This window comes from Aythya ferina (genome assembly GCF_964211825.1).
Source record: "Aythya ferina genome assembly, chromosome: Z".
Classification (NCBI taxonomy): Eukaryota; Metazoa; Chordata; class Aves; order Anseriformes; family Anatidae; genus Aythya; species Aythya ferina.
The window spans coordinates 68,936,510-68,962,506 of NC_140299.1; the positions used below are offsets into that span (position 1 = coordinate 68,936,510).

At 39.3% G+C, this 25,997-nt stretch overlaps 1 protein-coding gene across 2 annotated transcripts in view; it reads left to right on the forward strand.

Moving 5' to 3' along the window:
- DGKQ (diacylglycerol kinase theta) overlaps positions 1–25,997 on the forward strand; it is an 89,176-nt gene that overhangs the window by 36,844 nt on the left and 26,335 nt on the right. For both annotated transcript variants that reach the window (XM_084503340.1, XM_084503341.1), the window contains 9 exons: positions 2,799–2,867; positions 14,542–14,642; positions 16,146–16,369; positions 17,202–17,292; positions 19,066–19,120; positions 19,447–19,508; positions 19,767–19,917; positions 20,757–20,795; positions 21,957–22,072. In XM_084503340.1, coding sequence (XP_084359466.1) covers positions 2,799–2,867; positions 14,542–14,642; positions 16,146–16,369; positions 17,202–17,292; positions 19,066–19,120; positions 19,447–19,508; positions 19,767–19,917; positions 20,757–20,795; positions 21,957–22,072 — 908 coding nt within the window. The remainder of the gene's footprint in view (positions 1–2,798; positions 2,868–14,541; positions 14,643–16,145; positions 16,370–17,201; positions 17,293–19,065; positions 19,121–19,446; positions 19,509–19,766; positions 19,918–20,756; positions 20,796–21,956; positions 22,073–25,997) is intronic.

The window sequence follows — 25,997 nt, forward strand, 5'->3', positions numbered from 1 at the left end:
TTAACAATAATACCAAAGTAAATATGAGGTAGGTAAAATATTGGTCTTGAAAGCCAAATGTTTGCAACTGTTCTTTTCTCAACCTGACAGGTTGTTCTTAAACTTTCTGCTTTGAACTTTTGGTGCACACAGAGGCAGTTGTTTGCTAGGAGCCATGTGTTTGCATATGCAGAATCTATGGCAGCAGTCCTGCTACAACATAAACTGCATGGCCCTAAGCCTACATAAGCTAGGTGTACAGAACTATAAAGGCCTGCAGGGCTGGAGGAAATCTTTATGTTGCGAGCTTGTTCATTGGCCTGTGGTTTTTTTTTTTCAGTAAGTTATTTTTCTTTCTAATAAATTGTTCCTCAGGGGAAAGTGAGGTATAGTACATACTTGAAGGTGATGCAGTCTTTTATGCTTCCAGCGTAAGAAATAGCAGAAATATGCAATCCAGATGAACTTGGATTTGCTGGGAGATTCCTTATGAATCTTGATTCAGGCTTATTGTTAGGTATTCAACAAGTTTCCCAAAAGCTTTAATGAAGGTAAAGATGTGCTATTATTAACAAAAGTTAATCACAAACCTTTTTAACAGTCCCTTTTGGTGTATCTGTGATGTTAACCAAGTTTATCTTTTAAACAGCAGCATGCTCTTTTAGTTTGTTGGACTTGGACTTTTTTTTTCTTTAAGTTACCTCTAAATAGAATGAATACAGACCACCATGAGTGAAAGAATCCAAGGTTATAGCTGCGCCTTCTAGTCTCTTCCTTCATTTTTCAAATGATTGAAAAGAAAGATTTCAATGTCAGGACATATGGTACATGCTAACTGTACCAGTTTGTTTTACACACATTCACATTTTGTGGAGTAATTTTTTTTGCATTCCTTTAATAAAAATGTATGCCTTGTACTTTGAAATGAAAGAATGCAATGAAGATCAGTCATTAGCTGATCTAATCTGGTCCGGGACAGACTAAAGGGGTAGGGGAGATACTCCTGTGCTCTTCTGAAATAATGCTATGTGGATGGCTTGGTCAGTTGTTGGTATGCCCTCAGAGACCTAGTCATCTCAAGCCCAATGCTGAATCAAATGGTGAGAGAGAAACTGTGGTCTTTGCTCACCTGAATGCATCTGTGAGGGTTCCTTTCCACTACTTTTCAGTGTGGGGACTATCAGGCAGGATCTGATATGATGGGTCCCCCCAGAGTGCAAATGTAAATCAGAATATTCTCTGTTTGACTACAGGAACTGCCTCTTCTTTGAGAGTAGGGGGAAGCACACACACAAGCAACTCGTACGAGATGAGGGCTTTTTGAAGGAGGAAAGAGCGTAACATCATAATGGTATCATGTGCTGGGACAGGAGGAGAAAGGGCATGTAATACAATGTGAACTTCCATTTGAAATTTAAGTTTCAAACATGCCATTGCATGCCTGTCCTGCAGAGCTCTTGTCTTAGCATATTTCAAGGGGACTCTTAGAACTTCACATGCACAGTCTCACGATGCTGTTTGTGGTACTTTCCCTGGTATCCAGACTGAGTGAGAAAGAATCATAAAAGAAAGAGGTCAGTTCCTTTTCATCTAAGCTTAGAAAAAGGGAAATATTGGAAGTAACAATGAATTATTTTATTTCTTATTTTTGTATTTACATTGTTTTTCAATTTGATTTTTACTGAGGTGATTTATATATATTTATATATATATATATATGTATGTTTGAAAAATATAACACAAAAGCATTATTATTGATGTTTTTTGCAGTCTATTGAAGCATTACATAAATGTTTGGTAAGAAACCTGGTCTCCAGTTTAGGACTCCTATTAACTACTCCTCTTTGCTTCTTGGAAGGTTTTTCTCCATTAGGGTTCTAACTTCCCTAATACATTTTTTGATCTGAAGATCTTAGGGCTTTAATTTTTTTCTTCTTTCTTTGTTTCTCGGTTTTGTGTGCCTTGTCCCCCACATGCAAGACATAGTTTTTATAAAGTTGTAGCCTGGCTTATGGCTTCTGGGAGCTCTGTCTGCATCCCAGTCAAAACTGACTGACAATTTCAATGGGTGGGAGTATGAATATCATATCATCCATACATTGGGTTGGCTTTTGTGGCACACTGCTGACCTTAGAGAATAAAAATATCTCATATTTTGGATTTGCTCTGGTCTTCCTTTATGGATCTGATCTTGGGAATGATAATGCTGTCAGGATGTTGTCTTCAGAGAAGCAAATTTAAATGTTAGTACCTTTTTTTCATCTTTTCTGAGTTTTATATGTGATTGTACATGCTCTGTTATCAGCTGACGTTAATTTATAGCTTTTAGTGAGAGATATGAGCTGCCTTCAGAGGTCACTTCTGGAGCGCAGTTATTTGTTTCTCTTCATTTGTCTGCAAATCTGTTTTTCATTTATAGAAATTATGTGCGTAATACCCATACTTTTTACTGGAAAGCTGCTACTGCAGTAGCAATAGATTTGAAATTTATTCATGGAAACCGTGTATAATTTGGTAATAGGCAGACGTCACAACTTGAGAAAGAGATTAAATGCACTGGGTCGTGATATTAAAGTTGATAGCGGAAGCTTTTCATGTATGCCTTCACCATAGTTATGTGACAATGCAGTGTTGTTTTTTTTAACAATTTTATAGTACAGATTTTTATTCTAAAATAGCTAGAAGAAAATGTGCTTCTTTTGTCTGACTAGAATTTTTTTGTATTACTCTTCCATGGAAACCATTCTTACACAGCAACTACTTTTCTTTAAAGGTTAGATAAAAGAGAATCTTTCCCTAAAATCATTTTTTTTCCACAGATGAAGATGATGATGTTGATGGGTCAACACAGGTGTCAGCAAAAGATGTCCAAATTTCAACAGATTCAAGTAAGTAGAATTTTAGTAAGTGTTAAGTGGTGAATATTCCCATTCCAGTCTTTACTCATATAATCTTAGTTAGCTTTACCTTATATATATAGATATAAAAAAAATAATAATAAATTGCCCTTCTTCTAATGCTAGATATTAGTTTGGAGTCCAAAAATTGGGTTTAGCAAATATCCAGGGTCTTATCATCGCATCTCTATTTTCTACTGGTAAATTGCCATGAATGACAATCTGTTCATTACCTGGTCAAATCAATTGGAAAAGTAAGATTTTCCAAACTTCCTTTCTGCTAGTCAGTACTTTAGCGCTAAGTTACATTGGAAAAGAGCATGCTGCATAAATCTCAACTAGCCATTTCTCTCAACGTGGTAATTGAAGAAAGAAAGAATGATCTTAAAAATCCATACATAGCAACCAATTTAAAGGGCAGACAGCAAATCATTTCAGAGCCTTTTTCCTTTAAGATAGCTGGATCCAAATCATGCTGAAGATACCAGGTGAATTTTTAGTTTTCATCAGCCATAGTAGAAATGAATGCATTCCTTTGTGTCAGGATTGATGCAGGCTGGCAGCAACTTATGCAGTTAAAGTCTCGTACTTGTGGATCTTTCCAGGAGTGGTATTAGCCAAACTCTTATTTTTCAGAAGATGAAGCTGACTACAACTTGGGGGCATTCCACTCGCTATATTCTTATTAGTAACTAGAAAAACATAGTACTTGCTACCTAAAGTGTCTGCATGGATTGCTGTAAAAACAGAAATTCCAAATCAAGCCATGATTTATTTTTTTTTAGTTTAAAGTTCTTATAAAATCAATGAGCTAATTCTGAAAATGTTGCTTGGATTAAAAAAAAAAAAGTCTAAGTCAGTTAACTGAGTTATGGAAGTGATCTCAAGTGTGCTCTTATTTCACTTTTAAAAATTTGAAGCTGGAATCTCTTGATGACTAATAAAGAAGTTATGAAGAACAACCACACTCCCTTATTATGGGACCAAACTCTGATTAACTGCATTTTATCTATGAGCCTTCAGCATTCTCTTGTGTTTTAAATGACATAAGTGGTTGAATGTCAAGACTGTTGTTCTTTGCCATCTAAGGTTATTTCTCTTACTCATGGCTGTCAATGGGAACAAACTAAGTATCCAGACGTTCCAGTTGGGTTGTTCAAAACTACTAGTACAGGACAATTCAGCTTTAGACAACCTTCCCAAAAGAAGGAAAAAAATGTGAAAACTGGGAACCCAATATAATCTTGAACATGTCCTTTTTTTTCATGTACAACATCCCTCTGGACTGGAGAAAGCAGCAATAGATGGTACATTTTCAAGGCAAATGTAAGGAATCATTATTCATGTTTTAAATAGAGAAGAAATTGCTTCCTCTTAATACGTTTTCACAAACCAGATGTCAGTGTGTAGTCTAGTGTCTTTGCTATGATTAGAAAGCTCATTAGGTAGGGAATGATTCTAACTCTTTAAAAATAAAGCATTCAGGAAAAAAAAAAAGAAATGTTTGAAAGCTTTCGTTTAGTTGTGTTAGAGGTCTCCAAATCTGGTACCCAGCAGAGGTAAGGCTGCTGTGGCTCCATGTTCCCAGGTCTAGCCACAAGCTATACATAAGCAAGCATGCACCTGCATGTACAGACACCCACGTGTACACATGCGTTTGAAACAACTACATATGTACAGATACGTATGGACACTCAGATCAACATCAGGCACACTCGGTGCTCAGCCTGTTTTTCTCTCTGGCTGAGCAGGGTGAAGATCTGTTAGTGGGGATATATATATTTGTGTGAGTGTACTTGTGCATGTGTATGTGGGAATACATATATTACATGCATATGGGTATACACATACACGTGTGTGTATGTGTTTAGGTATCTGTGTACATGCATATATGCACACATACACACACACAAACTCCAAGTCTCATTGCACCCTCAGACTCTCCTGTAGTTTCTCTAGCAGTCAGCCTGGTTGTCCTAGTCCCTCCAGTAGTCATCATCTCCAGGTGCCTCATCCACAGAAAAACACACGCACATGGCTCCCAGGCCACTCACCGTGCAGGCACGTCAGTCCAGCTAGGGGTTTGCTGGTGCTTGTACACCCACTGTCAGTCCAGTTTTTGGCACTGTGGACGTGTGGGTCACAGTGACCTGCAGTCCCACTCCAGTTGCTATTTTCAGAGGCACATATGTACACATGCAGAAGAGCATAACACACCCAGCAAAAGTTAGAAACAGCCTTTAATGAGAAGACAGGACAGTATGTGCTGATCCGGTGCAGGGTGTGAAGTGCACCAACCTGCAACCTCCATGTATGACCAGCCCCTTTTATGTCCTTATCTCTCTATTTTCACATACCTATTCCTCCCCATGCCACCTTTGGTTCTTAATATTCCCCTAAATACTCCATAACAGCTCTTGTACAATCCTAGAGTGCTATTCCCATGCATCCCACAAAGATCTCCACACCCCTAAGCAGTGACCCCCTTGGTCAGTGAGGTGATACCCACATTGCTTCCCCTGCAGATTGACCTGGTAGGTGTCACTCCTGGCCTGTGGGACTGACATCCCTTGTATCAGGGCAATACAGGGCTTCTCTGACAAAGTTATTGGGGCTCCCCCGCCTGCCGTTGTGCTTCTGTGCTCCTCTGTGTGTCGGGAGTCATAAACTATCGAGTTAAACATCACAGAGGTGTGGGAGTTGTGTGCCGGGCACCTTCCACCTGTTCCTAGAAAATACATGATAGTAGTTGTGTAATGTGGATCAGGAGTTAGCCATTCATTAGCCTCTGTGTGTTGACTGTATATGCCATAGCTTTAGGGATGTTACCGTGCTCTCCTTCAGGAGTGTCTGAACTGAATTGGGTTCTGCAGTGCTGTAGTTTTTCTTAATTCCAGCTCTCCACATTCTACAGATACCTGCTTTTCAGAAACTTTGGAAATAAGTCTAAACATATTGAATAGTATTGGCCTGTAAAGGCATGCTTTTTCCTTAGGCAAGAAAACAGTAAAAAAGGGTGCAAAGTCTTTAGATTAATACTAGAAGAAAATTGTGAGTTGGTGGCCTGCATTCCCCTTTGTTTCTTAGCTCTTGTAATAGGATTGTTGAGTGAAAAGTTAGAAGACATAAATACTAGGTTTCAGGACTTAAATACATTAAGTCGGGCGTGAAACATAGCCTACTGAGATACCAAAGCCAAAAGCATAAAAGGACCATAAAAACAAACCTACACTTTGAGGTGATAGGTTTAACAGATGTAGAGATTTGCTGAAAAAAACGTGTGAGCAGGTTTGAAAAAGGACTGTAAATCCTTGTGCCTGGGAGCATGAGCCAGCTTCCAAGAGCTTGTCTGCACAGTGAGCAATTAACTTGAGGAGAACTGAATGTTACAGGAGTAGTAAGATAAACATTATGTGGATGCTCTTATTAGCGTAGTTAGTTGTATTGCTTGGGGAAAGAGTTCAGCCCAAAGTCCATTTTCAAACTAAAGTAATTGTGTTGGTCATTCTGTGAACGTATAACTGATAAAACAGGGATAAGAGAAGGGATTAAAAGTGCTTCTAAGAGGTGAATTTCAAAAGTGTGCATTGTCTGTCCTTTCTGAGGTGGGATGTTGAATTTGCTTTTGACCAGCACAGATCACTCTTGGTTTCCTGGAAACAGAATTCATTGGTCTCAGCTAAGAGGCAACCACAAATGTGTTCTGTCAGGCCTGAGAAGTCAAAAGAGCAAATGTAAAAATCACAGAATCACAGCATATCCCAGGTTGGAAGGGACCCACAAGGGTCATCAAGTAAAAATCACTCCTCTAATTTCATAGCAATGTGAAGACATAGTGGATAAATAAAAACAAAAACCTTGATTTGTTGTATACATGCAACAAATGAATCCCTGAGGAGCTATCTCAGTAACTCCTGAAATAAAATAAAAATGAGTCATTGCAGGCTCTTATTTGAGTGCCGATATTCAGGGATCTGGGAACGTGAACAGACATCAGATTCTACCCTAATTGCTTGCCAGTAATCAATAAAGGATGAGGACACTTGGCTACTGTGTAGTGAGGCCCAGGGAGCTTTTATTTACTTGAAAGCTTTTCCATCACAGGTAGTGCTTGATGGCTGTTGTCTCTAAATGTCCTACACTTCTTTCCTGAAGATTATGTTCAGTGGTACTTCAGGAGGTATTCATTTAGTTGAATTGCAGTCATGCTGACGTCATGATAAAATCTTTTTTCCCCAAGATAGCTTAATTAGCCTGCATTTAAAGATATTTTGAACTAGAGTCTTGAATGGTAGAAAAGGTTGTGTGTTTCCCTATCTTGGCTGAAGTGCTTGTAACTACCTGGAAAAGAAAAACAAGTGTTCTGAAAAATCATATGCTGTATTTGTATCGTTTCAGTTTCCCCCTGCAGTGCATAGCCTCCTGCTCAACCTTCTTTGTCTGCCTTTTCTGACACTTGTTAGAGGCTACTACTGTTCTCACTTATTAATGAATTATGTGTTGTATTTTCTTTTTCTAAATTGTCCATCACTGATATCCCATCTCCCACTTCCCTTCCCTCTCCAGTAACATTTACTCCCTAGTGTCACTGCCTGTTTGGTTTGGTTCAGTTCCCTCTCAATCATCTTGTCTCTCTCTTGCTCAATGCATCCCTTTTCCTCTTGCCCTTGATGTCTCATGCTAATAGGTTGTCAAAACATTTCCTACTCTAGATGCATTTTTTAGGGAAGTCAAGCACCTTTTCTTAATCCACTTACTGTAAATGTAATTTTACAATGTAAAAATGTTTTCTGGCAAATATCTTTAAGAGGGATGATTGAAACATCTCTCTGAGGTTTTCTGGCATTGTTGCCAGAAGGGTATGGAGGAGACATATTAGCTAATATTATTAGCCAGTGTTAATTTATTCCATGTCTTCAGAGAATAAGACAAGGCTTAGCAGATTAATAATGTAACTATAGATATCTAAAAATGACATGGAGATTTATGGTTTTTTGAGAGTTTTTTCCTGTGATTTTGCATTCTCTCTGCTTTAATATTTTGCTAGTCTTGATGCTTGGGTATAGTTTCTCCATAGCAGCCCACTGGAAATGTGTGCAAACGCATTTCAGTAGGCGTATCAAGGGCTCAGGGTACTTTCTGGCAGCACATGTGTTGTAGCCCAGGGATGCAACCTGGCGATGTGAAGATGAAGGGCATACTCCTGACCTGGGAGTCTCTCTGCCATCTGGATGGCTTTCAGCACCCTCTGACTGGGTGTGAACCATCTGCTCCAGTGAGCGCACATCCTCCGCAGGAGAAAAGAGGAGAGAAAGCTGAGCACTAAATGTGAGAGGCACCCTTCAAGAGGAAACCCTCTCTACAGGAGGTTTCAAAGGAAACTGACTCAGGGAATAGGGGCCTACAGTATTGTCAGCAAACATGTTTTTCACAGCATGTCTGTCCACACCCCGTGTTCTGCTAATGCTCTGCTCAGGTAGCTTACTGCAGAGGTTTTTGGGCCTGTGTTCCGTGAGTCTTTTCCTTCTGTTCTGGGGAAGTGAGATATAATGTTGTTTCATTAGGTATACCTGAGTTACTCGCTTAATGCTTGCTTATATCCTGTCCCAAATCTGCTAACAGTGTGGAGGAAACCTTCACTGTAATTTTGCAGGCAAGAATACATCATTTCAGGAAAGAGCAAAGACAGCATATGTGGCATGTATGGATTTTTCCTCTAAAGTTACATTGCTGAACTTACTGCTTACAGATAACTATGCAGGTCACATGTTCCTCTAAAAGGTGGTTTAAATGGATTTGGAGACCTAAATCTAGAGTGGGAAATGGGTAAAACCAGAATAGGTTTTGCTACGTACAGCAGATGCTTGCTGAAATTCTAAAATTCTCCCTAAAAGGGATGCATGAACAAACAAGCATGGCTGCCAGCATCGTTTTGTGCTCCAAAACTGTCTTGGAACTAGCAATATTTGACTTGATCATGAAAACCTCTTCAGGGAAATGACAAACCTGTAAATGGCTCTCCTGGAAGAGGAGAATCCAGAGGAAGAAAGAATTTGGGACTTCCACAACAGTCTTCTAAAGACTAATAAAAGCAAAGAAAACACGCAACTCCTACCTGTTTTACTGCTGCCTTGAAGGCTGTGGTAAGCAAAATCTGCCAGTCCAGACTTTTATAATTTGAAGTAGCTCTGAGTATAAAAGGAGAGCAGAAAGCCTGTGAATAACACAAGTTCTCTTTGGAAGGATTGTTCTCTGTAAGCAGCATAGCTAACATTTATTTCTTTTAAGGTTAAACTCGAACATATGTTTGGTGTAGGCCTCTATTTTTCTTGAACAGCAAAAACTCTGTCTACTTCGTTTCATCCTCTCTGCCACAAGCCACACACAAACCTTTTCAGAAGCAGTGTCCCGTATATGAGGATTTTTTAGGTCGAAGTGCATGAATCATGAAATGCTATTTATCTTTTTTTCCCAGGAAATTAGCCTCTTAAGTCATTTTGTAGTTTGGTAACTTATGTCTGTAGTTGACCTTTTTGTAGTTGTCTTCACCTTGAAAAGTGTAATCATGAAGACAGATTTTTTTATTTTTTTTTTTCCTGCTCAGAGTCCTGTGATTAGTGTCCTGGCGTTGGCTGGGATGGAGATAATTTTCTACTTTCCATAGTGAGTGGCTCTGAGGTACTAAGCTGCCTACTGGGGCTAACCCATAAGAATAGGAAAAAAATAATAATGTTTTTTTAAAGGGAAGTCCCAATATTGTGTAGTCTAGCACAATAGGAAAAGGTAAAAGTTCAAAGGGAGAGGCATTCTGAAGTGAAGTATCAGTATTTGTAACACAGGCAATAACTCCTTAAAATACCAAAATTTGATTTATGCATCCATTGCATATTACCAATACTTTTTATGTGCTACAAAATATGAGAGGTAGACCTCACTTCTATAACTTGATCATTCTCTAATATTCAAAAATTGGAGCAGGAGAGAGAAGGAGCTTTAATGTTAGAAGTTATTATAGTTGAGCTTCTTTTCAGAGGTTAGTTCAACATATCAGACTGACAGAAGACATACCTTGACTTTCACGTTGTGGATGTGCACTTGAATGAGTCAGGAAGTGTTTTTCCAGGTGACTAGCCGTGATCAAATAACTGGCTGTTTAGCTTTCTGTTATCTGTTCCCAGAAGCTCAGGTGCAAGAAAGCCAACTTTCATCAAGTTGTAGTACAAGGCACTCCACCAAGGATGGCAGTAACAAAAGAAGTTGAATATGACTTTTCACTTCATAAATTGAAGTTACTTTGTGTGAAAGGTAACTGCATTACCTTATGGAAAGCAAGATTGAGTATAGGGTGTGTTTGGCTAAGGAAAGTACTTGAGATCCGCATTCTTCTTAGCAAAATAGTTTGAGTCAATCCAACCCTATGAAACATTTGTCTGATCTTAAGTGGAAAGCTCATAAAAAATCTTCAGATGAAATTGCTAAGGATTCTTTCAGGACAGCTAGAGTCTAACAAGCAGTCTCCAAAGGCAGTTTGAATGAAAACAAGTACTAAAATTTGGATGAATGTTTTTATTCTCAGATGTTTGTCTATCCTCTGGATTGCTAGAGAAAACAGTAGAGATCTTGATAATGTTATGAAAGTTCGTACTCGGAACATTGGTTGTGCTTCAGTAACATGTGTTTGCTGTCTTTTCTCAAATCATATTAGCCCAAGAGAAGGTCACCCAGGACACAATGTCTTTTGGTTACAATTTGTCCATGCTACAGTCACCATGGAGATCTCTCTGACAGAAATCTGTTCTTAAAAGAATTTCGCTTCTTCTGACAGTAATCCAGCAGGGTTTAAAGGAGAGGATCAGATTTTGACTATTAAAAAGTTGTGAATGTCTCAGTGTGATGGCAATAGACTGTCAAGGATAGTTTGGAAGTATGAGTTGATCATACTTAAATGTGCCTCATACTGAGGCTTAAAAAAAAGTCAGTGAAGAGGTTAAATGCTATCAATCCCCCATATCACTGGTAGGGTGCTCCATTGTACAGGCCTACAGCTGGACTTCATGCTCTCAGCATTGTATCAGACCCACGGCATTCTGCATGGCCTGTTTAGGTGTTCCCTAACGTAAACCTCCTCCACTAAGGCTTCCTTGCCCTGGACTTTCCCACTGGTCTCAGGAGCCTTGGGGTGGCTGATGGCCAGTCTTACCAGTGAAAACCAAGACAAAGAAGGCAGTCAATGCCTCAGCCTTCTTCATGGCCCTTATGACCAGGTCCTCGTTCCAAATCCTCTGCAGGCCCACATTTTCTCCAGTCATCCTTTTCCTGATGATTTTTTTTCTTGTCTTACTGTCCTTCACTAGACCTATCTCCATATGGGCTTTGGCTTTCCTAACCAAATCCCTGTATGGACAGTCTCTATATTCATTCCAACACAATTCTTCATCTCTCTCTTGTGTGCTTCCTTTTCACAGCCAAGTTTTATCAGGAGTTCCTCATTAATCTGTGCATGCTTTCTGCCACCTTTGCTTATTTCTCCTATTTGTGGGTACAGAAAGCTTGAGATCAGAGGAAGTGATCCTTGAAAACTGGCTACCCCTCCTGGACCACTCTTCTCTCCAGGACTGTATCCCATGGGATATTTCTAAACAGATTCCAGGGCAAGCCCAAGTCTGCTTTCCTGAAGTTCTTCATTATGATACTTCCCTTTGCTTTTTTCCCTTCCTTTCATGATCCTGAACTCTACCATCTTATGGTCATTGTAGCCAAGGCTGTCCACAGCCTTTATATAACCAAACATTTCTTCCTGGTTTATAAGCATCAGGTCTAGCAAAACATCACCTCACATAAGCTCATTGCTTGTCTCAGGAAGGTATCATTACCCTCTGTGAGGAGCTGCACCGGCTAACGTGAGGCTTCTTGCAGGTGCTTGAAGGTGTTGCTACTTCATCTCCTACTTCTTCGTGACCACAGGCTTTGACAACCACCACCATGTCACCCACACATTGTCTGGCCCACTGCTCCTAACCCAGAAGCTCTTGGTGGGATGGATCAGTTTCAGCCCTGCTCTGTTTTTAGGGTCTTAACATAAAATATTTCTTGTTCATGTAAAGTTTGATAAGTGCTTGTTTTCACATCGTTGGTACATTTCAGGTTTTTCCTGTCAGTAATTTTTTTGCAGGTTATTTTTAGCATTTTATTCCCTTGTTTCCATGTCACAGTGACTTTTAAGTTAAGTACAAATGATCAAAATGATTCTCTTAAGTTAGAAAGAATTCAGATGCAAAAGAGATTGGGTGGATTAGTTCATTTGCAGCAGAGCAAAGCAGTCCTCAAATTCCTCTTTTCAGAGAGGCCTAGTTATCTCAGGAGAGGTCATAAAATTTCCTTAGAAGGTGAAATTGTATACTTCTTGTAACTGGACATGAAACCACACAAAGAAGAGTTCCTTGAAATGATTCAGTCACCCATTTGTTTCAGGTGCAGTCTTTCAAATAGCCTCCCCTTTCAGTGTTTTCTGTATATCAAATTTAACCCTCATTCTGTGTGGAAATTAAGAGTATGTATCTTATCACGTGAAGGAATAATCGTCAGCATTCATCTTTCATGTATTCGAGAAGGATAAATTAGTGTTTGCAGTTAGGGGAACAGGGGACAATTAATATTATTTGTTTCCCAGCACAACCGGTTTGTTCAGCATCAATTAGCGATATGCGGTGCAGGCAATAACCATCTCACAAAAATCCTTTGATTAAAAAAGCTAACGTAGTGCTCTGAGATCAATTTGTGTTATATGCTTTCCACTTCATAGCAGCATTTGTTGAATACATTTCTTGTGATGTTTATCGACGTGTGTGTCACTTTCCTGCCCCACTGTCCCTAAGTGGATTAAAGGAGGAGGCAGACAGCCTCTTCGCAGAACAGAAGCTCCCAGAGCCAGGAAAAGAGGCTGGGTGGCTGTGTGCCCTTGCAGCAGGCTTGTGCATGCTCTGTGCTGCAGTCTCAGCTTGTGGTGGACCTCAAATGTTGTGCAATGACATGAACAAAGAGTAAAGTGCTATACCAAAGTACTGCCCAAATCCCCCCAAAGAGTGGAGGATTGCTCCTGGAGCAGTCCCACCAGTTCTTCTCCTGTTAGTGGGTAAGGGCTGCTGCTGAAACACTCACTGATCACCATGGTCACTTCCGTCCTAGGAGAGGCTAAGATGAGTTCAGAGTGCAATGGGAGACTGTAGTGGTTATTGCTTTGCTGTGCAATTAGATCATTATATTGCCTAATGAGAACATCCTTGCTCGTTTACTGTGCCATGCCTAGTAGAATTGTTAGTGAAGAAAGGCCATGATAAATGGAGAAACCTAAACAGAGATAAGTTTAAAGTCTAGCTGTTGCATTTCAAAATAATTGGAAGTAAAACCAGCAAGAATGAAGATAACAGGATTTTTTTATTTTCGAGGGTAAGGGTCTTGTTTAAAAAATGCTGTCTTCAAACATAATTTTGGATGAAGCTTTAATTCTGTGAAGCGTCTCCTTGGGAAGTGACAATAAACACTGAAACAGGAATAGGTGCATTAGACACAGTGTATCTGAGCTTCAGGTGGCTCCAGAAGGGCAGCAGGGTGTCACTGAAGTGCCTTTTCAAAGCAGTTAATTCTCTGCAGTGTTTCCTAAGAGTGCTGTCACTGCAGCACGCAGGTATCCAACAACATGCTTCGTTCTGCCTGGGATTCTAGCCAGTTTTCTCCAGTCATCGCTTAGGTGTGTGGTGGTTTTAAGTTTTTTTGTTGTTTTTTTTTTTGTTCTTCCAGTTCCAGCTCCTTTTTAATCCTTATATGACAAAGGATAATTTGATAGCATGGTTCTTCAAATCTAAATGCCAATACTATTTGAGAGCAAAAGGTTTTCAGTACCTTCAGCTGTACTACGCAATATTTCCAAACTGAAAGTGAAAGATGAAACTGGACTCCAGCATGCGATGCACACCTCCCTTACAACAAGCATTAACAGACTGCCTGATTAACCGGTTGTGTGTACATTACAGCTGGTCTCTGTGGTTTTCTGTTAAGCCTTCAAGCATTTTAAGTCTGCAAGTCATCAGCTCCTACCCATTTTATCACTTTATGATGACTGCAGGATTGTTTATGAGCTGTTTATAACAGCTTTATTATGAGATTACACACTGTAACAGCAAAGTGTTATTCTTCATTTGCTGCAGCTGCTTTCTTCTAGCTTTTCTACTGTTCCTTAATTTTATCCTGTTGCCTGGACCAGCTATTTTAAAGACTTTCTTCAGAAAGATGCTCTCAGAACGTGCAGTGCTTTGTGAGCTGTTCCTGAAGGTGATGGCTTGGTTTTAGTTGTTGAACTGTTCAGCAATAAAGGCAGTCTTGAATGGTGAGGATGAAGAAGTGATGAAGTAAACACTATAGTCACATAACAAAACCCCACATAAAGCTATGATTACTTAAAATACTCTTCTTTGATTCCTCCATGAATGTGCACCTGTTTTAAATCAACAATGACAAAACAAAAAGGTTTAGCCTCGGGGCTTGTTATGAAGAAACAAATCAGTGGGTTAAAAGTAGGTTTTTAATAGTTCCATTGTACACTTCCTGATCAGGTAGCTTTATGATTTGAGGGGTGTGTTATTGAAATACAATAATTGTTTTCATTCAGGTAAACAAACATTAAAGATATTTGATGGGAATGATGCAGTGAAACGCAATCAATTTCGACTGATTTCAATTCCAAGGATTGCAAAAAATGAAGAAGTTGTGGTAAGATACCTGGTGAAGGTCAATATTACAGTGTCATAAAGGGGCAAATAATTTTATATTGCAATAGTCAAAAGCTTATTTCTACAAATGTAACTGAACAACAACAAAATTTGTAAGTGGTATAAAATAATGCAATTTGACTTCGTGTGGTGCTCTTATTTTAGAATATTTGTAGATGTTGTTATTTAGATATATGCAGCTTTTGGGGCACACAGTATGTGCAGCAGAAAATGGTATGTTCAGCAGTCATTCACTTTCCTGGTGTGACACTGAAATGTGATTTTACCGATATGAGGAGTACTGGATAACCAGCTCCTTATATTTCATTCCTCTTCTGTAGTTTGAAGTCCTCATTAGTAGTTTGAAGTTCATGCTGGATAGCCACCACTTCTGCACTGCAATTAATCAGCTTTGAAGACTGGAGCATGCCGCACTTACCTCCATTTGGTTGTGAAAGCAATGAATTATTGATTACATAATGGCCACTCTCTAGCTGTTTCAGCACTTCATCTTGGATGGAAACATGACTCAATCCGAAACTACATGTTCTGTGCAGATTTTGATTTACTGGGCTGGGAATAACTGGGTAGAGACCCCATGTTGTGCAGAATGAAGCCCAGAAGGAGTATGGGGAGGTGCACAGTAGGATGGTGAGGACTCCATCAATAAAGAGCTTGGCACACGAGTCTGGAGAATATATTAACTCAAAATTTTGATGATTTAAACTCACAGCTCATTAAGATTGTTACCTTGCTGGTGTGCTCAAAATCAGCAGGGATTTTGAAAATGGCTTTTAATGTTTTGTATGTCAGTGGTGCCCAAGGAAAATTGAATACGGTGCCGAAAACACTTTTATTTAGGACTACTACTTGTCTTTAAAGCATGTTTCATCAGACTGCTGCATACAATACCAGGGCAGATTAGTACCACTTTTTGTAAGTGACTTAGTGGGCTGTGTTCACTGCAGAGTCTGTATGTGCAGAATTGCTGCAGGCATGGGTCACTAATGGATGTAATATTCCTCTGACTGCTTGCATCTCCCAAGGACATCACCTTAACTTACTCTTTGCAGATGTGTGGGTTCAGGGCAGCCTTGTGGTTGAGAGGCTCACTAGTTTTCAGTATCCCCTTAGTTCAAGAAGATAATGTGTTCAGAATTGAGCATAATCAAGTGTCATTTACCAATTTCCTTTTGGAGTAAATTTTGCATGCACTGTGTGTCAGTTGTATTGGTGCTGAATTTTTACTTTTGACATGAATTTAAAATGACTATCACTAGACAAAAATATAGTGTTCAAATTACTATTTTCTACTGATAATTTTTTATAACTTCTACTAAAAATTGTTTTTACAACATGGTTGTTGTTTTTTCCCTACTGTTCTGTGCTTAAGATATGTTGTAAAGGTTGATTCTGTAAGTAGGATATTTATAAGTGTCTGCGGCTACACAGGTATTACTGGTGTCTTTTCAAGAAAATGTTAATTTATCTTTCTGTGTTGTAGGAGGCTGCTTTGAGGGCATACTACATAAATGATGACCAGCAGGAGTATGAGCTGCAGACCTTTACGCAGCAGGCGCTGCTGTCTGATGACATTATCAACAGGAACGATGCTGCAGAGGACAGCAACTCAGGCTCAGTATTCCGAGAATCCGTTCCTGAAGCTTGGATCATCAGAGCCAAACCAAAGGATGAAGAAGTGATCAGAATTTATCCTGCCTGGCTGAAGTGAGTGCTTTCCTCCTCTCTTACAAGGTTATCCTGCTTAGCTACATTTGTCCTCTGTAGTTTAGCTTAGTGTGTTTCAGTCATTAAAATCTCACAAGTGTAATGGAGAATGTTGTTTTTTCTTCTGTACTAGAGGATACTTTTGTTTATTTTTCTGAATGAGCAGTATGCATATTATTCATTTCAGCATGTGGAAACCTGCTCACGGTTTTCTTAACATGCATACAACACGTGCAACATGTGCAGTTCTATTTTTGTACATTTGGCCAAAAAGATGCAAGTTTATTTTAACAGTATATGTAAATAAATGATGACAGATACATGTCAATTGAAAGCTTGACATTCTTGGAAGAATTATTAAATAGGAAGAATTTAGTGCAACTCCTGATGTGAAAGTAGAAGTAGAATTAAAGGAAAAAAATCTGTTCCATTTACCACTAAGGGAATATACATTTTAAGCATACTTAGCAGTCAAAACAAGACTGTCTGATGACCTATTCATTTCTTAAAAGCCGTGGGATAAAATGTAAACACTTGGTCATTTTACTAATGTACCTACATTGCCAAACTTTACCTGGTTTTAGTTGTGTGTGGATAGTAAGAAACTCATTTGCAGTGCTGCAGTTTTAATGACCAATTTCTTGAGAACTTGTCTTGTGTCTTGTGCTTTGTCTGGTGTGGCTAATACTGAATTTGCCATTAGACTCAGTGAGCATGTTTCTTCAGATAATACAGATTTCTTCCTAACTGACAGTGAATTTTCCATTTAGATAAAAAAGGGTTAGGTCAAATGATTGCCCTAAAAAAAAAAAAAATTCTCTTTTCTGTCTAGGGTGGGAATGGCATACGTTTCTCTACGAGTAAATAAGGAAAGCACTACACAGAGTGTGATCAAAGAAGTGCTCCCCTTACTTGGAAGGCAGGTAAGCACAAGATAATACACGTGTCCACATACTACCTGAGTGACCCTGAAGTGGGATGTGCATGTTTTCCTCTGTAGAAAAAATACTATCTGTCCATTTGATGTTAGTATTGAGATTGCTAATTCCTGATAGTCTTTTGTGACTGCTATTAAACTTTCTGTGGTCTTGTTGGTGGACCTAGGTGCTCTCTACTGAAAGTTACCATCAGTCTTTCTGGGTCAAGCAAATTTACTTGTAAGAGCACAGTGATTCTTAGTATGCAGTGTATGTTTTCTGGTTGTCTATGTCTTGCATAGCTTAAAACACGTTTATATGCAAAGAAAAACTTGAGACTGAATGGCATTTGCATGGTTTACCATCTGCACTCCTTCCAGCCTTGTTGTAAAACAATTAGATACAACTTGTAATCTTGTAGATACATGTTTTCTGTGGAATGTGATCTCTTTTTAGTCTTCCTGTCTGTCATATAGCTGGTGCCAAGATAGCATGACTTTTAGGAAACATGTTAGTAGAATTTTTAAGTGTGCCAAGGCACTGGCAGTCTGAATCAGACACACAGCTGTGGAGGCGTAAAACTGTAGTGCGTGCATTTTGTTCAGGAGTTTGAGTTTGTGAGTAGACCAGTGGATGAGCTGTTTCCTTCCAGGGAACAGCCATGCTCACAGAGGGTGACCACCTTCTGCAGTTGCTTACAGGGCACTTTGAAGCATGCATGTGGCTAGCTGTTTGGAGCAGGTAACTGTGGTCTTCATGTATACACTGTAGTGCATGCAGCTCGTTTTGCATCGTGGGATGGTTCTAGGATTTGGTTTCAGCCCTTTTTCTCAAGTACTTTGGAGCTTTTAACAAAACTTGGAAATTCTCGTCTGAAACTTCATCTCATCTGAAAAAAAAAGAAACTGTTGAACAAGAAAGCTAGGTACCCTGTTTGGAAAAGTTCTTTATATCCCTGTATTTGGGAAGCTATTTTACAGTTGTGAGAGACATATGCATGTACAGGAAATCTCTTTTTTAATATTCAGAATTTATCTATTCTAAAGATCCTCCAAATAGCTCTCATCAAATTCCAGGTAAAGCAAATGTTGGCAGTTGACACCTTTAAAACCACACTTGCTTTTAACATCCATGCAAAGCAATTTTTCTTTTGAATCTCAAGGCCTAAAATTAAGACTTCCTCAGTCCTGAGTGTCACGTTTGCAGGATTGCAGTTATACTAGCAAGTGATTGAACCTCTGGCTTTTCTTTTCTGACTACCAAGGAATTGGATGTTCCCTGTGGTGTAGCAGTACAATTTAGAGAAATAACAGTGGCACACGAGGAGGGTTTCCTTCCATCAGTGCTGGTGGAATGCCCCAGGAGGTGAGGCCTGGTGAGCCTGGTTCCTGGCTGATCTTCTCAAAGATCAGGTTCATCCCCCATCCTACATGCTGGCTGTGGAAGAGCACTGTGGAAATAGCCTAGCTGAGCTGCTGGTCACTGAAGGGGGGTAAAGTTAACCGTGCTTTGTGGGCATCATTTCTCCACAGGGCTGCTAGGAGACCTGTGTAATTAAGGGCACGGGAGCCTGACACCACATGTGGGAAGCTGAATGTGTAAAATAAAGATTATTCCTGACTTGGGAGGAGTGGGTAGAGGAAGAACATTGGGATGGATTTTAAAATGTTTAATTGACCATGCTTTGTTTGTGCAATGGATACCGTAATATCAATGTAAACATCTGGCAAAACAGTATCTCATTTAGAAACTACATTTACATGTTCCATCTTTTGGCAGACGGAGTGCCTCCAGAATTTCAAACTGGTAGAAGTGCTTATGGGCAGTAAGCAAGGTAAGTGAAGGAGCACTGACCAAAGGCATGTGTGTAAGTGATCTTCTAGCACTTAGTTTCATTGTAATTTTTTTTTAAAGCGAGGGAGGTCTTTAACAGCTGTAGACAAATTCAGATTGTGCAAAGCAACTTCATGATCTTCCTTTGAATAATGGGTCTGCATGGTCCTTAATGATAGACATATAAGAGTTGTGAATTCTCCCTAACATCTTGGCATGTGTGTGTTTTCGTTGTGCTGATTTTTGTTTTGTTTTGTTTTAATTTAATTGAGCCTGATAATAACTTATACTGCTTTCAAACACAGTTAATGTTCTTTCCATCTCTAGTTCAGCGCATGGTCTTGGACAGTCAGGAACTGATTCTTAACAGACTCAAGGACATAAGAAAGGTAAACATGAAAGAGAAACACGATCCCTTTTTTATAGCAAGTTGGGAGTTCCCCTTCTTACAGAAAAAATAAGTATTTGGTTACACCCCCAGCTGGCTTATCTGTAGAGAAGCCAAGTGCTTGGACTGAAGTTTGTTTCTATTTGTGATATTCTCTAGGCATAGACGACGTGATAGCTAAGTTCAGAACTATTTGGGATTTTGTTTCATAATATCTTTTTGCCAAATGTCATGTCATTTTTTATTATTATTTTGGTAGACTTCGATACGTCAGATGAATCAAACAAGATTTTACGTAGTGGAAAACAGCAAGTCCATTGTACGAGTAAATTTATTTATTGGTGGCCTTCCACCTCAGCTTTCTCCTGAAGAATACACAAATATTCTCAAGGATGAATTAGCTATCAAAAGTAAGTAAACAGGTGCGCTTTGAGATCTATTCAGCTGTACATAATTAAATGTAGTAGCATCTGTAGCTTCTTATTGTTTCTTTCGCAATGTTTTTGATGTCTTTTGAAGAATCAGTCTCTCATCTACTCTCATGGGAGCCTTTTTGTTCATTTTAGCATGTTGGTGGCTGCACAAGAGATGTAACAGCTTATTATTCAAATGGTGATGTTACAGTACTGGAGTTACATGTGACTATACAATATTTTTAGTGGAAAAACCTTTTTAAACTGAGCATACCTTACACCATTCAAATTATGGCAGTGCAATTTAATTCCATGTGCATGAATGATCTTTACCTTTATTAATATCTGAACTTTTTGCTTGAGCTATTGTCCATACTGTCCATGTGCTCTGTCCCAGGTCACAGAGAAATAAGAGCTGTGTATGCATGCACATATGGGCAAGCACTCAGTGAAAAGAATTTATTTTCCTTTTTCAAAGTGTAATTGATTTTTCATAATACTCTTTCAACAAACGTGTTATATAAACAATGTCAGGAATGTGTCATCCTTTTTGTTTCGGGAAACGAGGTATTTTTCCCAATTTTTTATGTAACTTCAAGAGGAATTAAACTAAATGCCAGGAAGGATACACAGCCACCTTTTATGAAAATCAGTTTAGCTTTTCTAACTTGCAAAGTAAACTTAGAAGAGGGAAAGTGTTAGCTGGAGGTTCTCCCTATATTTGTATAACTTTTAATATTTATTTATATTATATTTACGTAACTTTTTAAAATATTTTAAATATTTACTCTAAATGTACCCAAGGTTTTATGTGTTTATATTTTTACCCTTTGCAGCAAATGTAGTATCTGTGAGTCATGTTTATCAAGCACAAGGTAAGCAATAAGATTTTAAGTACTGCAAACAATGTCTATTTTCAAAACTACAGTCTAGTACTAGAGGTTCTAAGCTCAGAGTATGTGAATCTTACTGCATAAGCAAAAAGCCATTTAGATAAAACATAACCCAATGTATTTATGAAGAGCAGGGGATTAGTGTTACCTTATTAATAAAAGGTTGGCTTCGTGCCACCTATACAAGAAAATGATGATAATCTGTCAGAGAAGTGAGGTTTGAAATTGCACTTCAGCTGAATAGTGCTAACACCGCAGAACTCTTTAAAGCCCTTCAAATGCTCTCTCCTCATTTTGACTCTGAAACACAAAAATTTGGTGCTGCTCTTGAACTTGGTGGGACTGCTTTGTGGTCACTGTTTCTAGCACTCTACTGAGCTGGGGTTCTGTGGCTGGAAATCTGAAGAAAATCAGTATACTCCTCTCTGCATTCTTCCTTTGAATCTTCTGACTGGTTTTTGAGCTGTTGCTTTGCTTTTGCTGTATGAATGATATTTCACTGAGGGCAGAGAAGCTGTAGGGCTGCTGAGAGTCACCTCTGTCCGCTGCACTAATGCTTCACAGGTGTGGGTCTGCATTTGGTACAGCTTACAAATAAATGTCTGAGATTTCTCTTGTATATATTCAGGTGTTCCCTTTCCCTTCCCACCCCCATCTTCCAATACGGGACCTAAACTGACTTAAAGATCTTAAAATGATTCTCAGATCAGATCCTTGTATGTAGTAATTCGTGTTGAGATATTGCCAGTGAATTGAACTACTAAATTTTTAGTAATGAGATAGAAAATGAAATTTGATAGCTTTGTCACTTGTATACCTTGAGAACAGCCGGTTAAGTATGATAAAGTGTATGGAAAGAGATGATATTTCTGAAGTCCAAAGGAAGTCTTTACATCTGTGTTAGTTTTCTGTTGAAGTTAGTTATATACTTGAGACTTTTAACAAAAATCTGGGGTGTGTTTGGGGTATGAAGAAAGGCTTAAAAACAAAGCAAAATGCCCAATTCGTTGATAACCAACAACCGCGAGTGTTGTAGAGTAACGTTAAATGAAAGATATCCTAAGTAAATGTTTGCTGTGATTCAATATTGTTGATTTTCTATTAATAGAAAATACAAAAAGTCATTCTAACACATCTTTACAGGTGCTGTTGTACTCGAAATTTCATGTTTTTCTGAAGCTGAAAGAATATATATGCTAGTTAAAGACACAACTGTCAATGACAAGCCTCTGAATGCTGTGGTGATTCCTGAAGTTATGGTAAGAGATGAGGTTGAACTTAAAATTTAATCTAACAGAAAAAGCACTACCATCAACATTTTTTTTTTCTGGAAATGAATAAAAAATGCATGTTGCTCAAGGAAGGCATACAGTGAGTTTATGTAAGTAGTGTGATGAAGAAATAGTAATTGAGAGCTTGTGCTTAATGTATCTGATATACTACTGTGACTTAAGTCACTTGTCCTGTTGTAATTGAGTTGTGAAGAAGTGTGAGTGTAACACTCAAGAAAGAGTGCAGAGAGTATAGCCAGGCTCTTTCCAGTGATGCCAAGGGACAGGACAAGAGGCAATGGGCAGAAACTGAATATCAGGTATATCAGGAAGCAATTCATTTCCATGTGGGTGAGGGAGCACTGGCACAGGTTGGTCAGAGAGGCTGTGGAGTTTCCAGCTTTGGAGGTCTTCTAAAGCTGCCTGGACATGGTCCTGGGCAGCCTACCCCAGCTGTCCCTGCTTAAGCAGGGGGTTGGACCAAAGGACCTGCAGAGGTCCTTGGCAACCTCAACCAGTGCGGGATTCTGTGAAAGACATGCAGGTACCCTAGTGGGGTGAAATGACTGACATAGTTGAGAAGTGCAGCTTCATTGGTTTTAACATAACTGTAATGACCTGGTTAAAACATCTGACATCTGCCAGATGCTTTTGCCATACTTCAGGATGCTACGTTAACAATAATAATAAGAATAAATTGGTCATTAAAGAACTTCGTGAAGTTGAGTGTGGGGTGAATTTTCATTCTTGGATTAAAGGGTATGAGGCTGGTAGGGAAGAAGGAGAAGATGCACCTTCCATGGGGAGAGCAGTGTTACACAGTGGACCTTAATCACTTCTGTGTCTGCAAGAGTTTGAGTAAAGCACTTGCCTTGACTTCACTGCTGTGAAAAATACTTCTTTTTTCCTTGACTGGTAAAAATCAATCATTTTGTTGAAATCTGCACCTCATGCAGACATTAGACTGTGCAAGTGTCCTTTCACAGTTTAAGGCTTGGTTCTAATTTATTACTTTTCATGGCTACAAACCACTTTGCTATGAATCACTTAGGTTTATAATAGGCTTCATGTTAATAAGGCAGATTCAAGGTGCGAAGAGGGAAATGGTTGATTGAATAAAATGTTTTTGAACCAGGATGATGTAGGTTCTGTCCAGAAGACAGGGTAGCCATAATTACTTTCTATTGACTTGTTGCGTATCTTGCAGTTACTGTCTTTCTGGAGTTTTATTATAGCAAATGAACTGAGAATCTTGATTTGACTTGTTCTTTAGAACTGCATAGAAGTATGAAAGCTTCACAAAATACATTATTAGTGAGAACTGTGAGACAACTTCAGGTGGGAGGAAGTCAAGTTCAATAGCAGGAGTAAGGCCATTAGTTGCATACTTGCAACTAATGCCAGCTTTTTTATTTAAAGAGTCCTATGCTTGTCAAAGTTTTCTGATGGGAATTTTTTTTTATATATAAGCAGATACTAGTGGCAGTGCTTGCATTTAGCTTGCAGGATTGCAAACCATCGTGTGCATGCACGGGTATTACGTTTTTGTGAGATCATTAGAAACTAATTGCCCCTCCCATCTAGGTTTCAACACTTTTTATCAGAGATAGAATGAACAGAATGCAGAACAAAGATGGGAATGGTTTTGGATACTTGCTTTTGGTGGTTGTTTAGATAAATATGTTATGAGCCTAGATGTGGTGTATTGGTATGTGAAGTTGAACATATCCGCTCTGCTGCTGATACGTCTGGGTTTTCTGACATTACATATGTTTGATGTGAGCTTTTTGATGCAAGCCAAATGTGGATAATGCTGTCTTTTATCTGATGCAAGATACTTCTTAGAAATTCCATTTCAGGAGACTGATCGGATGAATTTATAACATATAAGAGGAGAAAGAGGCTGTACATGTGCACATACATTTTCTTTCCATTTCAGCTTATATCTCACTAAAATGAGCCAAGAGTTAATATGACTAATATTTCAATTGTGGTTTGCCTGTGTCTAGGCCACACAGCTTCTGCTGTTCACTAATTACCCAGAGTAAACTGATGAGTAATTGTTGATGCTGCTTTGGTAGCTGTTGGACTGGATGATCTTCTGAGGTCCTTTCCAACCTAGATTAATTCTGTTATCTTGTGATACTATTAGCTTTTGTTTATATAGTATGTACGTGTTAATTTAAATGCAGCTACAGGAAATACTTGTACAAGAAGTAAGCACAATATTAAACTTGCACTCTTTTGTCATTCCTCTTGTGGCAGAAATACAAAGAAATTGTGTATGAAGTAATAATGTGCAGCCATAGAAGGGGAACTGCTGATAAATCAAAGGCCACGGTGTTTTGGCTAATGGTTTATTCAACTTCAAACAAACAAGCAAAGCAAAAGAACCCTTCTTAAAATCAATAAAAGCGTAGAAGTGAATTAGTGGTTAGCATCTGCTCTGTGTTTTGTTAGTCTGTCATTTTCCCAATGTGTGATTTATTTGCTCTGGTTTTGGTACACCTTCAAAAGAGTCGGCCTGGTTCTATTCTGGCATGGTCACATCTGCCAGAAGCAATTAGCCCTCTTCTTATCTTTTCTGAAAAATTTTAATACAGAATCAGTTTGATTCTGTACACAGAACACTGAACACAGAAGCAGTTTGATAACTGCTTATTAGAAAGTCAATAATAAGTGTTTTATTATTTTGGGCCTGCGAGAGCTTAATAAAATAATGGTTTTGTTTCACAATATTTAAGTAAATGGAAATACTCTCTTTTTGTTACAGTGTGAAAAAATACAGTCTTATAAAGTTGATCTGCTAATGTGTTTAAGGGGTACTCAGTTCCGGTCTTGGGCAGCATGGAAGGGTGGAAGGCAGCACAGCACTGAAGCACTGATTTGAAAGCTAACTCACCAGAATGGCAGAACAGTTTATGTAGCATTTGCAGGCAAGGAGGTCATCAAACAGCTGTAGCAAGCCAATGCCAGCACAGCAGGGGCAAGTGTTTGTGGCTGGACCTCTAATCCCACTTATCAGTGGAACGTGCTCTGATGAAAACCTAGCATGGGGGGAGGAAACCTAGCTGGGGGAGGAGGGAAAGGGTTCATTTCTGTTGATCTCACTAAACATAATACCCATATTTGGGTTCCTTAAAAGAATTAGAAAGAAACTTGGGATTTACCCAAGTGGGTGAAACCTCCTGTTTCAATCATTTGTACTAATTCTTCACAGACATGTGTCTGCTTAAGAGCATGATAGTTTAATCATCGTCTTAGCCAAAACACTGTGAAAGGTTACTTTCCACCCTTCTGCCACCTCCCCAGTCCCCCAGAAGTCAAGAAGCAGTTCCTGGAGGTCCTGCTGTGTGGACAGAGCTGATTCTCCAGTTGTGTTGACAGACCTTACACGTCATTCTTCGTCTGGTGCAGTGCCTCCTTTACAGCCAGGCTGGGGGAGTCTTGTACAGGGGAGTCACGAGCCCTTGCACATGGGAGATGCTGCAGACAGCCTGCTTGTAAATGTTAAATTTACGTGTTGCTTAGAGATTTCCGTCGTTCCTGGAAACAGCTCACCACCCTGGAAGATACGCCGTAATTGTCGTGCTGGCGGGCCCGTGGCACAGAACGCCTTGTTCTCTGTTGTCATTAGATGTGATTACACAGTGCGCGCAACAGAGAGGGGATTAGCGTGCGCAATAAATATCCTGCCCCAGCCCGCAGCCACGTTGAGCTAATCCTGACAAATTAAGCAATGCACAGTGACTGTCAGAGTGCCTAAATCACACGTCCTCCGCTAGCTGGCTCTGAGAAACACGCAGTAAATTCCTTCCTGAACTCCAGCCAACACAAAGCCCCTCTGCAGACCTCGCTTCTCCAGCTGAGTGTGGAAGTCAGGACCAAAGGGGGCAGGGAGTCCTTGGGCAGT